This window comes from Amborella trichopoda, chromosome 6 (genome assembly GCF_054954075.1).
Source record: "Amborella trichopoda isolate Santa Cruz 75 chromosome 6, AtrichopodaSantaCruz75HAP2 v2.0, whole genome shotgun sequence".
NCBI classification, from domain to species: Eukaryota; Viridiplantae; Streptophyta; class Magnoliopsida; order Amborellales; family Amborellaceae; genus Amborella; species Amborella trichopoda.
The window spans coordinates 7,479,043-7,492,386 of NC_142341.1; the positions used below are offsets into that span (position 1 = coordinate 7,479,043).

The window sequence follows — 13,344 nt, forward strand, 5'->3', positions numbered from 1 at the left end:
TTTGACCACTAGTTTCTATTGTTTTTAGAAAAAACACCTACTTACATCCATCTTTAAGATGAATGCTTTCCATTTTTTGAACCGCAGTGTAAAAATGCAGTCCAACCCACCTGAAACAATTTTCCTTTACACAATGGGCCGCAAATCTCTCTCTCTCTATGTTTCTCTCTCTCAAGCCATAGCAGGAATATTTACATATTGGACTACAAATCTCTCTCTCTCTCTTTCTATATATATATATATATATATATATATATGGAAAAGTTTATATTGAGCCGAGGCTCTAAACAATCAAATTTGAGCCTACCTCAAAAATTTTACTAGAAGAAGTTGTTTTGATACCCAAATATCCTCAAATTGATCACCTTGACATCAAGATACATAGACATGAAAAAAAATGGATTTCAAGTTTTGGAAATAGGATATTTTGTAACAAATTTTTTCGACCGTCAATTTTCAAGTGTTTCAAGCTTTCACAGATCTATTGATCTACAATATTTTTGAAGCTTTAAACTATATAAATAACGATGAAAATGTATTTTAAGGCTATCACAAAGATTTTCAGTATTGAAACCGCATTTCTCGACACTATTTGAAGGTAGGCTCTAATTTGATTGTTTAGGGCCTAGGCTCTATACAAACTGTACCCCCATATATATATATATATATATATATATATATATATATATATATGGAAGATACTACAAAATGCCTCACTAAGAATACACACACTCCAAATTTTAAATAATTTAAATTTGTAAAAAAACAATAAAAATTGAAACACTATCTGATAACTGTGACCGTGCGATGAAGTTTGGATGGTGATGATGGTAGGCGAAATCACTGTTCATTTTCACCTATAGGAATTGAGAAGAGTTTTCCATATGAGGGAAAAGATCTTGTGATCCCATGGGCTGATAACTACAGTGTCAGCCAATGACCCAAATTGAATCTGGGCCGATCTGACAGTCACGACCTCAATTTGTATTTGAATTTTCTTTTTTTTCTTCAAATCCAAATCATTTGAAATTTTGAGCGTCTATTCTTAAAAAATATAATAATCTAATAAAAAAATAAAACAGATAATTCGTAAAATATAAATTAATCAAAATACCCCCAAAATATTTGATAGGTATTTTGGTCAATTTATATTTTAGAAATTAGTTTTTATATATTTTTATTAGGTGCGCTTTTATGAAAAGAATGAATGCTTAAAATTTCAAGTGATTTGGATTTTTAGAAAAAAGAAATAAAAATTCAAATACGAAATGAGATTGTAACTATCAGATCAGCCCATATAGAATCTGGGTCATTAGCTGACACTATAGCAATCAACCAGTGAGCTGACAGGATCCACTCCCATATATATATATCACACACACACACACACACACACATTATGGAAAAGTATATACCATGAACCTTTGGTACAAGGGAGTCACAATTAATCTTGACCATTATATGTAAAATTCAAATTGTTGCACTTATTTCATTGACCAGGCTCAAAGTTCAAAAAAAAAATTTTCAAACTTTGTGACATCCAAGTTATCAGATTTTACAATGGATGGTTGTAAATAATTGTGACCCCCTTGTACCAAAAGGTAAATGGTATCATCATATACAATTCCAAATTTATAAACTAGCTATTTCTATTAAGGAAAAGCATACTTCAAGACTACGTTTTTATCTTCTCTAGTGAACCCTTTGAATCGACTCCTAATTTGACCAAATTTGTAATTGTAGTCCATAATATCTAATTATTTCATGAAATGTAGATGATCACCTCGTAGACGGTCCCTAGTTTTATTCTTACTAACAAATATATATCAACTTAGGTGTTGAATTACTTATTTTTAAACTCGCATCGAGTCTTGGACTCAGCCTTTTTTCAAGCCAAAGAAATAGGGTCCAAAAGGCCTTAAAAATAAAATAAAAATAAAAATTTCAAGTAAAAGAAAACCAGCATAAAATGTTTAAAATAATCTTATATATATATATATATATATATATATATATATATATATAAACGATCCAATTATAGTGCACCTCCAAATTGTATCATAACATGTAATTTTGGTGAAATAAATTATTAAGATTATCTCAAAATCTATTTTCATATCTAATTATAAAATTTTAAACTCCAAAAATGGTTAATATCAAGTAGATCTATAAACGTATGAAAATCTTAAAAATAGACAGTCTAGATAATGTATTGCAAGATGCACTATTTCTGAGACTCAAAATCGTTTTTTATTATATTCATACATCTCGATGTCAAGATGATCAATTAAATGTCTTTTCATCATTAAAACAACCTTTTTTTATGGAGTTCTGATCTGCCTCTGTAATTCTACATTTTAAGGTTGCAACCTTATATAAACTTTTTCCATATATATAACACATGATTTAAAAAAATGATTTATCGTTGAAGGCAATTAAAAAAATATAAAAGAAGATGATAGTATAAAAATGGGGCATATGACAAGGAAAAGTCTAAAATTATCTTTTACTTTTCTTTTTGTTTTCAATGTTAACGGTAACTTCATTGAGTAAATGAAATATTACAAAAGAGAAGGAACGAACAAAAGAAAAAAGAGAGTATAAGAGACGAGAGTGCTTCAAATGGTCGCTAGTTTAGCGAGGCTATCAGCATCTCGATTTGTTTCTCTGTTAATATTACAGAAGGTCGACTCCTTTCTTGGTGTGGATAAGAGGATTTCATCTAATCATTGAAGCTAGGAATGATCCATTTTGGTCTTTGCCATTTAAAAATGACCATTTTTTTCCATTTTATCATAGGCACTTGACTAACTCTCCACCATCAATTAGTTGCATTATTCATGTGCTTTAATCTGCGAATGCCAAATCTCCATTAAGGCTTCTAGTTTTTTAAGAACTGACATGGATGCTCGAAACAGAGAGAAGATAGATAGGAGTGCTGGCCAAAGAAGAATTGATCAGTGTTATTCCTCCTCAAAATGATAGGTATCTCCCCTTCCAGCCCTCTAACTTATACTTGAAGAGTTCAATAATAAGATCCCATGCAGATTTAGGGATTCTCCCATCCGCAAGAGGGAATCTTCAAGTATTTAGATGGAAGCTTCTCCACTCCACAGCCTAGCCATTATGCCCAACCATTCCATTCTTCACCAAAGCAATTGATCCCAATGAGTTTGGATCTCGTAAGGTTGACCTCTGCGCCTGAGCTCATAACACTTAAAAGAAAATCCAAATATTTTGGACTTGGTCCAAGGATCCCAAAGTGAAAAACAACGTATCATCTCATATTATATATAGGAGGCTGGATGCTCAGAACCATGAATTTTGAGACCTTTTATAAGGATAGATCGCATAATTGAAAGATTCCCCTCCCAAAAAAAAAAAAAGCCAAAGGGCGTCCCCCTTCCTTAAGCCTCTAGAAGCTTGAAAATAGCCATTCAACAAGATAGACAAGTGATATGGTTTTTATCGAGGCAATAGCATTTAAGCATTAAGTTAACCACACTGTAGACTTTAAGTGCTCATCAAGACATATCTTCTTAATTATAATTAAGTCATAAACCTATAAATTGCATCCATCAATCGATTTTTTACGCATCGCTGATATGAATTAAAGGATTCTGGCAATAAGGAACATAGAATGATCTTTTCTAAAATCTCACAATATTCTCAAAGAGTTTCAAGAAATTGAGTTATTTGGTACCATTTCATCTTGTGCAAGCATCTAAACCATTACATAAATAGTCATCAGTTATAATATGCCACTGCCCTTAAGTCCACATCTCCCGAAAAGGGGAATGTTTCTTTGTAACACAACATATCAGCACTATGCGACCCCACTTCTTAGCCATTCAATCTTAATCGAATGGCTGCGACTGTTTATACCACAATGTTACGCCAAACACTGTTTTATTTTTCATTTTTTTTTACAAAATATTTTTTGATGAAATTTTGGACGTCCCATCATAAAGTTGGGGCAAAACTGGAAAAAACAAAAGAAAAATATTTTCTATAAAAATAAATGACCAAAATTCCCCTATACTTTTAAGGGGTATTCTGGTAATTTTTTCCCACAAAAAATATTCTTTTATTATTTTTATCATGTGCACCCTTATTCGCTTTATGTACATCCAAAAATTTTCTTCAAAACTATTTGTAGAATAAAAATAAAAGATAAAAAAACTATGAGCCGCCTGATCAAGATCTGACAGTTAGACTCAAACCATCTCAACCATCGACTCAAATCTGACGGCTAAGACCAGGAGTTACATATACTATATATGTGGGTGGAGTCACATAGAAAGTCCTCCCTAAAGAAAAACCTTTAAAAAGAAATCTCTTCAGAGGATACAAACTGTGTTTTCAGGGATACTCGGACAAACTGATTTTTCATAATAACATAATGACCATAATCTTATTCGACTCGTATGAATTCCAAAAACTCAAAATGACTTTTTGAGTGCTGTTTTCAATTTTCAAGAATGCTCAACAGTGATGGGGGTAAGCATGAGTCTAGCAAGTCTTTCGGCACCTCCATATATTTGCAAAAGTACATGAGCCAAAATGCTGATTTCAAGACCTGCAAAAACGCAACAGGTGTAAAGAATGTCAGTGTATAGATGCAAATGAAGTCTTAGATAAGGTTGTGACTAGAATGCATCCCCTTCTGAGAAAATGGCCAAAAGAAACCGACACTAACAGCTGTTTTTTAAAGAAGTAATACCCTATGCCAATGGTTTTAAAGAAGTACTCAAGAATTGCCCCATGGTTTTTTAAAAATGAATCATATTCATGATGTGAGCCACATGTTACCAAGAAATCTGCAACTTTGAAAAGATCATTCCATGAGAATTGTATCCATTTACAAAATATGGTAAAACTTGCCAAAAATGGCAAGAAACATTAAAAGTGACGAAGCCAGCTTTGTCAAGTCGTGCCTGTGATAGGAATTTCTCTGTTACAAATCATTTTATGATGAAATTTTATGTTAACATTGGTCATTTTTTTGTTCAAAAACACTTCTAGTGATTTTCTTGGTAACATCAAGAAACGAACATCTAACATTCAGTCAACTGGTCTCTCAGAATGCAGCAGAGAGATTCTTTATTACAAAGAAATTTAAGTCAAAATGTTATATTAACACTGGTCATTTTATGTTATTTACCACTTCCTGGTAATTTCCTTGGTTACAACAGAAACAAACCTCTGATGTTGGGTCAACTGGTCTCTTATAAGGATTTTCTGAATGTCCCAAGGTCGTCTCAGCGAGTGTCCGCACATACTGACCCATGTACTGCAACGTATTAACGAATGACATACTCAACCACCATAGAAATAAAAATCCCAAAAAAATAAAATCCAAGTCAGGAAGAAAATGTACCTTGACATAATCTCTCATGGATGAGTCATTCTGCCTAAGAAAAGTTCCAAGCCCTAGGATCTGAAACGGAACATTTTGCACAAATGAAATCTTGTTGACTATGAGTTAGAAGCAAGCCACATTACATCTTGCTTTGAAAAAAGTTCAGTTACGAAAAATTGTGGTATGCAAATACAAATCTTTGCCACACCTTAGCGTGGTGAGGACAGGATAGAAGATATGTACCAACTCTCAGACAAAGGAAATGTTAGTTCAGTGCATGTGAATCGTAGTTGTTGGGATCGGTAACAGGATAGGAAGATCGTAATAGGCTAGGAGCTCCCTATGGTCAGTATCGTTATCCGTACACTGAGAATTCTTGGGTTATCGATTCCAACATATTTGGGAGCTGGATCCCAACTATTTGGGATCATATGATAAATTCTAAAGGTCCGAGACCATCTCTGGTAGAAGTATCTCCTTTCTCTTTAAAGTATATATAGAACATAATTTTGCCACATAATTACTTTCTTCTTTGAACGTGGTTACTATGCAAGCATGCCCGCACAAGCATCCCACCATTCAACTTAGTTGGACAGTGGTGATTGAAAGACTATCTTTCAATCACTACCATCCTTTATATGCGGGCATGCATATAAACCTTTTCCTTCTTTTTTAATGGATATGCATTTAAGAATTGTTTCCTCATAAAAGACTAATCGAACATAAGCATGGTTTATATTTCTATCAACCAATCCCTAATGGACTGGAATAGTGGTCCCCCATATGGGAGTGAGATACACCCAAGGTCTAGCTCCTGGTGCGTGGATTGCCAGGATTGCCACCAAGTAGGGAGATCCTGCCAACAATGATGTGAACACAAATAGGACGAACAAAAAACAGACAGTGAAGTAATTAAGACTGTAGGACTTGATACTCACCAGAGGACAGAAATCCAAAACAAGTTTTTTCGTTCGACAAGTTAATGCACCCAAGTGGATGTCCAACACATATCGAGACAGCTGTAAATCCCAAAAAGTTGTTAGTCAGAAAATATTCAATGCCACATACCTAGAAAAAAATGAATGCACGTGAAATAGAAAAGTACTAACGATAATAGCACCATGAAACTCCAAGAATTTAATATACAGGCCCAATAAGAATGCATGGGATTTTGAGATACATTTATGGCATTGTAGAGCTAAATGCTACAAAACTTAAATAACAACAGACAAGGATCATCCGTTGCTTTTTGCAAGATTGACATGGAAGCACAACCAATACATTTGAGGATGCTATGGACTTTTCATCACTAAAACTAAATCATGAACAAGAACTTTTCTTTCTTTTTCCATTTTGATGACTAGTAGTATTCAGGCTAAAAGTTAGAAGAATACAGCATGCAGTTGTGCAAAACTACTAGTGCAGTCTAAATCAGAACTGCAAAAGGAATGCCACAGTGCGTTATTTACCGTAGGTCAGCTCTAACTTTGACAGCAACAAATCCATCGGTTAGGAGATGGCATTCTTTTTCTTATAAATATAATCCAGACCACTATACCACATTGAACTAAACAAGCAGCTCATACCAATGAAATAACAAAAACAACAAACAAGAATATTATAACGGATCCCACTGGAACCTCAGATCTATGTACATACCCATCATTTACAGGAATATAGCCATGATCTAACTGGGCTAGATATACATAATGATGAACATACATAGACAAACATTCGACAAGCATTTAGAACACACCATGAAACATGAAAAGAGATTAGGACAGATATTTCATGCTCCTTGAGGACAGAAGGCTGGTGTCAAAGGCAATATCATGCTAAAGCTTTATATGGAGGAACCAGGAGATACAAACTACAATGTGAACATAACTGCCGAGGGTTTAAAAATGCACAAGTGATAAAGAATTTACTAAACCCCTAAACAAAGGAATTAAAACATTAGACCTATTTTTGAAAACAATGTAAAAGTTTGCTATAAAATTAATGCTGGGACCACAGGGTGAAGGGCTCATGAGCAAATAGGATGGGAAGCTCAAAGAAATTGCCAAGTTTGAACTGTCTGGATCAAATTCTAACCTGTTAATGAAGCGGGCTCCTTCCTGGAACAAATACTCCCTCAAAAGGTACATCCCCTTACACAAACATAGAGAGTGTAAGGTTATTGAAAGCCAGAAACCTTGGCAAAGGCCCCATCTATCCTTTCACCCCTCGAATTCCACATTGCCTGTTATGTTCGAAAATGGAATCTCAAAGGTCATCAAAGATTATGTTCAGATGATCCATGGTCTGAGGAATGAGGAAAAACATATTCTTTGTATGGGTCTGGATTAGATTACTTGAAAGAGATAACTCCACTAGATAGCTTATCTATGATTATGGAACTTTCCTTGATATGACTAGCACGCTCATGCTAACCATACTACAAGCCATTTGGACACTAGTTTCCTCACAATGAAGCACGGGAGAACCAAATGAATATTAAGACCAAAGATGGACTATTTCAGCAAAAGTAAATCTGCGGTACAATTCAAGCTCTGAAATTGGATTTAGTAGAACTCTTTTTGCTTTTCTCAAAGATGAAACAGCAATAAAGATGAGAACCAGCTGGTATTGTGAAGTTATGACCATTAAGAGGCATAGCTCATTGGCAACAATGCGAGGGCCGAAGGAAAGAAAGACTACAGAGCCTATTATAAAGGGGGATCAGATATATTAATTGATATGAAAAATCAATCAAGAGGCCCTCAAAACGTCCAGTGTAAATTTGCTTGCCATTACCACCAGCAAAATATCGAGTCAAGTGATTGTGGGGCAATTAAGAACAAATAATCTACGATAAGTCCCAAGGATGTTCAGATCAATCAATCCATTATTGTTCAACAAATTCTAAATATTAGATCAGGCAACTGTTTGTGATGAGGAATATGAACAACCCTAGCTAAGAAAGTTCCACTGATGGGCAGGGATTGTTAAGTTATTCAATAAAGATATATTCATTCAACCTCTGGACCGTCCAATCATGTTCTGATGGGGAAGGGATTGTTAAGCTGTTCAATCAAGAAATACTAAAACGTGCTCTAGACCGTCCAATCAAGATCTAAAGGCAGAGATCGAAAGTATTTTAGGTCATCTATTATATGGAGTTTCAAGAGCGTTTTGGTCATTCTATTTTTCTAAAAAAAATATTTATATTATTTATAAGCATGTGAGCGAAAAAGCATAAATGCCCAAAAATCCAATGTAGAGAAACTAAAAAAAAATTGGAATACTCAGCAATGCTCTCAGCCGTCTGTGAGGGTATTTCGATCATTATATTTTTTCCAAATTGTTGTTTGTATATTTTTTATAGGTTCCTGAGGGTGAGAAGTCCAAAATTTTAGCACAATTTGATGTATAGAAAAAAAAAATTGACCTACCATGGATGAGTTATGATATCAAAATCTCATTGATTTAACAAATATTTCCATCTCATTAACAAAAACTTCAATGAACGATTGAGATTGGCTAACTTTCAGATATCCTACTTTTCAAAATATCAGCTTAAACAAAACATAGTTTACCAAAATTCCCAAAATTCCAGACTCAGCATTTTCCTTTACAAGGTACTTAATTTTCTGCTTTCCAGATTTCAGATTTCGAAATCTCCAATTCCAATTCCAGGTTCTAGTTGCCAAACGAGCCCTATGAGATTTTTAGACGAAACCCATATCATATTCAATGTATTTTTCAAATCCCATGGAACATTTTTTGTGAAAATTGAACCACATATGTGCAAAAACCTGATTTGTACGCCCTAAAAAGAGGTTTTTCTCTCCTTTAGTAGCCACATTTCAGTTCCTAGAGGTGTCCCTCATCAAAATGTTTCATCCCAGATCCCTATGTCTCATTCGAGTTTTAGTTACATCTGTTTTTTTCTTCCTTTTTTTTCTTTTTTTATTTTTTCTAAGATCTACATCTGGTTGTTTCACCTGAGAGAGAAAGCTCATTAATCCAGTATACCAATTTTCTTTAAAAAAATTCCAATATCTCCTACTGAATAAACATAGCTAAAAAATGCCTACAAGGACTAAACATTGCAAAACTCACCACGATGGTAAATAATTTGATTTCCATACTATTAACAAGTTCAACAAGAATGTCTTTACTATTGGAACAGGAAATCAAAGAAACGACCCCATATGATAAACAATATTATTAGGATCAGACCAGAGCCACCGAACTGGTGAGGGATTTAATTCAGTCAAAACCGGTCCGACTATTACTTAAACCGATTGAACTAGATTTAAAAATACAAAAAAAAATATATAAATGATAGTTTTAAATTATGAAATATATTACAAAAAAGTTGTCCATATTTGTTTGACCAACCTAATCATTCAAGATTAAGCAATCTAACTGGCCAAAATTGGCCAAACATTGTATAACAACGTTTCCACCAACCTTGATTCTTATTTTGGACCAATTGTCCAAATAAGTCAAAGCAGCCGGTCCAGTCCGGTCCAGTCTTGATAACTTTGGACAAATCTATTCAAGAAAGTTCTAAGCCATATCATTGTTATGGGGTGAAGTTGGATCCAAAAAACCCATGTACCACGAGCATATCAAGAGGAAAGGAAATGACACAGACTTCTACACTTTCTGAAGAGGAGAGGTAGCATCTAGGGTCAAAAACATCTAAGCTTTACCACTACACGTACTTGAGCCACCCACACCAAATTAAGCTCTACCAAATTAAATTGCAGTGGTAATAGAAAATATTATGTAGACCTCGATCATCAACTTGGTGACGGCATTGGTCCAGCCCAAGCCAATCCATGTGGCAGATCTGCCTGGAGAAAAAGGAGAAAATAAATAATCAAAAATAAGTTAAAATCGATTCAGCCTGCCAATTGAACTGGTTTTTACCAGACCAGACTAGTTTTGACTGGCTCTTGATCACACCAGTTCAACCAGCCATTCCAATCTAGATGAGAGCATCGTAGTCTTCTCATGACCAGCTTAATTTTATTTTCTATTAAGGGTTTTAATTTTTTTAGTTGTATTTTGTTTAGGGTGAAACTATGGTTATTTGGCCTTTTAATTTATTTTAATTACGTTAGGGTATTTATATCTTTAGGTGGTGTAGAGTACTCAAGGGAAATTCGATCATTTATTATTTTATTTAGTTAGAAGTATTTTAGGTCATCTTGTTTAAGCGATATATTTAAAAAGGGGGAGAGAGGGGACTCCACAACCTTGGGGTTTTCTTCTCTCTTTTTTTTTCTTTTTTTTTTGCCCCTTTTTTGGGGAGAACATTGAGAAAGGCATCCTACAAAGGGCCTCTTAAACTCTTTAAATGAAAACCATAGAGAAGGTTTAGTAGCACCTCCTAAGGTACCTCCTTCCAAGGTACTCTTTAATTTCTTCTTTCCTTTCTTTCTCTTTTACTTCTTTTCTTTCCTTTTTTCCCCAATTACTTCTTCTCTTTCTTTTCCTTCCCTTCTTACTTGATTTATTTCCATTATTTCCTTTCTTAGTTACTTTCTTTTTTTTCTTTCCTTTCTTACTTATTTTCTTCCCTTGAATTCTTTAGTATTCTTCATCCTTTCTAAATTTTCTCTTTCCCTTTTATTTTTTCCTATTTTATTTTTATTTAAATTTTTGGTTTTATCATAACTCTCCAAATCAGCGAACATTCCCCATCAAAAAATCCATTGGAACAATTAAATTAACCCATAGATTCTCCCTAGAAGTAATCCTAGATAAAATCCTTTGAAAGCTTAACCCAGATTTCACGTCTAAAGTCAAAACCCTCATTGTTTACACCTTATTAACTCAAAAGCTCATAAATAGCTGTGGAAAATTCCAGAATCAATTCAAAGTTATTTTGTACTCCATTCTTCTCTCTAGACGGTATGCTAGCTTTAAATTTGATCAGGATCAATTTTTCATTTGGGCTGATTTTGTTTCAGGACAAAGTTCAATTTTTACGTATTTGAAATCTCACCTCCGGACATTATAAACAAATTTCCTAAACTGCACGTTGATTCCCACATGTTTGTTCATTAAGTTTTGTTACCTACTGATATTATAGATATTTAGCCTTACTCGAATTTAAAGTGTTCTTCAAATGTGTTTTAGGCTGTTGTAATCGAAGATTAGTGCATGGCTAATGTTCAGTTACATCAAGTCTAGTTTTAATAAAACTGGTAAAACTGGGAATAGGTAAAACACCAAGGCACAACTTGGACATTTCACTGCACCAGAGAGTCCGCACTCGTGGAAACTCTATGAGATATGTGGCGGAGGTTTCTCAAGAACGCAATGTTACTTGAGAATAACTTGGGAACTTGTTACCATCGTGTAAGAAGCAACTAATGTGAAAGTATTGCAAGGAAACAGGATATCTCAGTGGCAACTATTGCAAGCAGTCATAAAACAACTAACAGGGACCTCAGTATGCATCTTTTTCATGAAAAACTTTGGTTGCAACAACTCATGAACCTCTGTGATTCCTCTAACATCTACTCCCACTTCTCAAAATTTCTGTGGTGGCTCCGGATGACTACCAGTAACTTGCCCAAGCTCTTTTCTTCATAAGCTTCTCATGTGTTAATGGAGGGAAAAAATATTTTTTATTTTTATTTTTTATTTTTGGTTAATTTCAAAGGATGTATATCATAGTTTTAGTTTTAGGGTTTGTTTCTAGTAGTTTTTTAGGAAGTCTAGGGTTTTATATTTGTTTACTTAATTTCATGAGTATTGTTCACAAATACTGTTCATGAGTACTGTTCACAGGTACTATCATTACAAATTCAAAGTTAAGTTCGGATATATGGGTCACTGTATTATTTATTTGAACACGTTTTGTATTTGTAACATTATAATGTTATATAAGCGGTATGTGGGGCCTTGAGGGGGTCATTCCACAATTTTTAAAAATTGAAAGAGAAAGACAAGCCTAGGTTTGGAACCATAACTTGGATGTAGAAAAGAAACCCTGGGTTTCTTTGAATTGTGCTTGCGTTTAGCTTTATTCCTTGCTGATTATACTATTTTCTCAAATTTTCCTGCATCATGTGTGAACTTATGGACTGCAAGCGTGATACATTTCTCCACTTCTCTGAAAAACAAGGACAAGGATGTTCCATGATAATGGTAGTTTTCCAGAACAATTTGTAAAATTGGGTTATGTTAAGAACTTGCAAACGCAACAAGATAGCAGGTTACTTTGTCACTCATGTATCTTGCCTAACCTAAGACATGGATCAGAGTCAATATTGCTTCCTTTTGGGAGTCATGCATGAACAATTAACTTATCACCAATACTTGAGTGACCACCACAGAACAGAAAACCAAAATTGATCGACAATTGCACATAGTGTCCTTCTTAACTTATGTCTAATAATATTTATATGTTCTTACTTGCGAAATTGTAACAATGGATGCAAAACGCCCTATTTGAGAAGGTGGGCTCCCTGCAATATATTGGATACGCAATGGGCTGAGAGACCCACATAGCATTCTTTGCTTGTTCATTTGATGCAAAAAGGATTCCATATCAGTGTATTTTTCCTGAGACGGTCGTTCGTGATCAACATCCTGTGCAAATTCAACAGTTAAATCCTGCTTTTCATTACGATTTAAATCATGAAATATTACATACATCTATTCACCTTGCCATTACAATGGAAAAGGGAATCTACTAGCTGTTCAACAGCAAAAGAAACTGCGCCCGCATTAACCTGACAGCATATTAGATTTATTAATGTCAAAAAACATATATATTTCCAAGAAAGGGAATTACCACGACATCCTGGGATGTTTTAAGGATATGATGGAAGAATGCCTGATAGCTCAGACTAATAGAATTCAATCATCCAATTTCTCAAAACAAAAAAAAAAAAAAAATAGAATTCAATCATCCAAATAACATAGAAGATTTTTCACATGAGAGCCTTTTCCGTAAGTCAGGCCACCTATAC

At 34.2% G+C, this 13,344-nt stretch overlaps 1 protein-coding gene across 22 annotated transcripts in view; it reads right to left on the reverse strand.

Annotated features, from left to right (window-relative positions):
- Window positions 1-4,246: 4,246 nt before the first annotated feature.
- Window positions 4,247-13,344, reverse strand: part of LOC18434282 (uncharacterized) — a 70,284-nt gene continuing 61,186 nt past the window's right edge. For 17 of the 22 annotated variants that reach the window (XR_016057607.1, XR_016057610.1, XR_016057608.1 and 14 more), the window contains 6 exons: window positions 13,036-13,104; window positions 12,785-12,961; window positions 6,301-6,381; window positions 5,381-5,440; window positions 5,204-5,293; window positions 4,247-4,579 (listed from right to left, as the gene is read on the reverse strand). Coding sequence is in view for 6 of the 22 variants with exons in the window: in XM_088869575.1 (XP_088725701.1) it covers window positions 4,469-4,579; window positions 5,204-5,293; window positions 5,381-5,440; window positions 6,301-6,381; window positions 12,785-12,961; window positions 13,036-13,104 (588 nt within the window). In the remaining 16 variants the exon portion in view is untranslated. Of the gene's footprint in view, window positions 4,580-5,203; window positions 5,294-5,380; window positions 5,441-6,300; window positions 6,382-12,784; window positions 12,962-13,034; window positions 13,105-13,344 lie in introns of those variants that run through there. The other 5 variants (XR_016057609.1, XR_016057602.1, XR_016057605.1 and 2 more) reach the window with 2 other exon arrangements.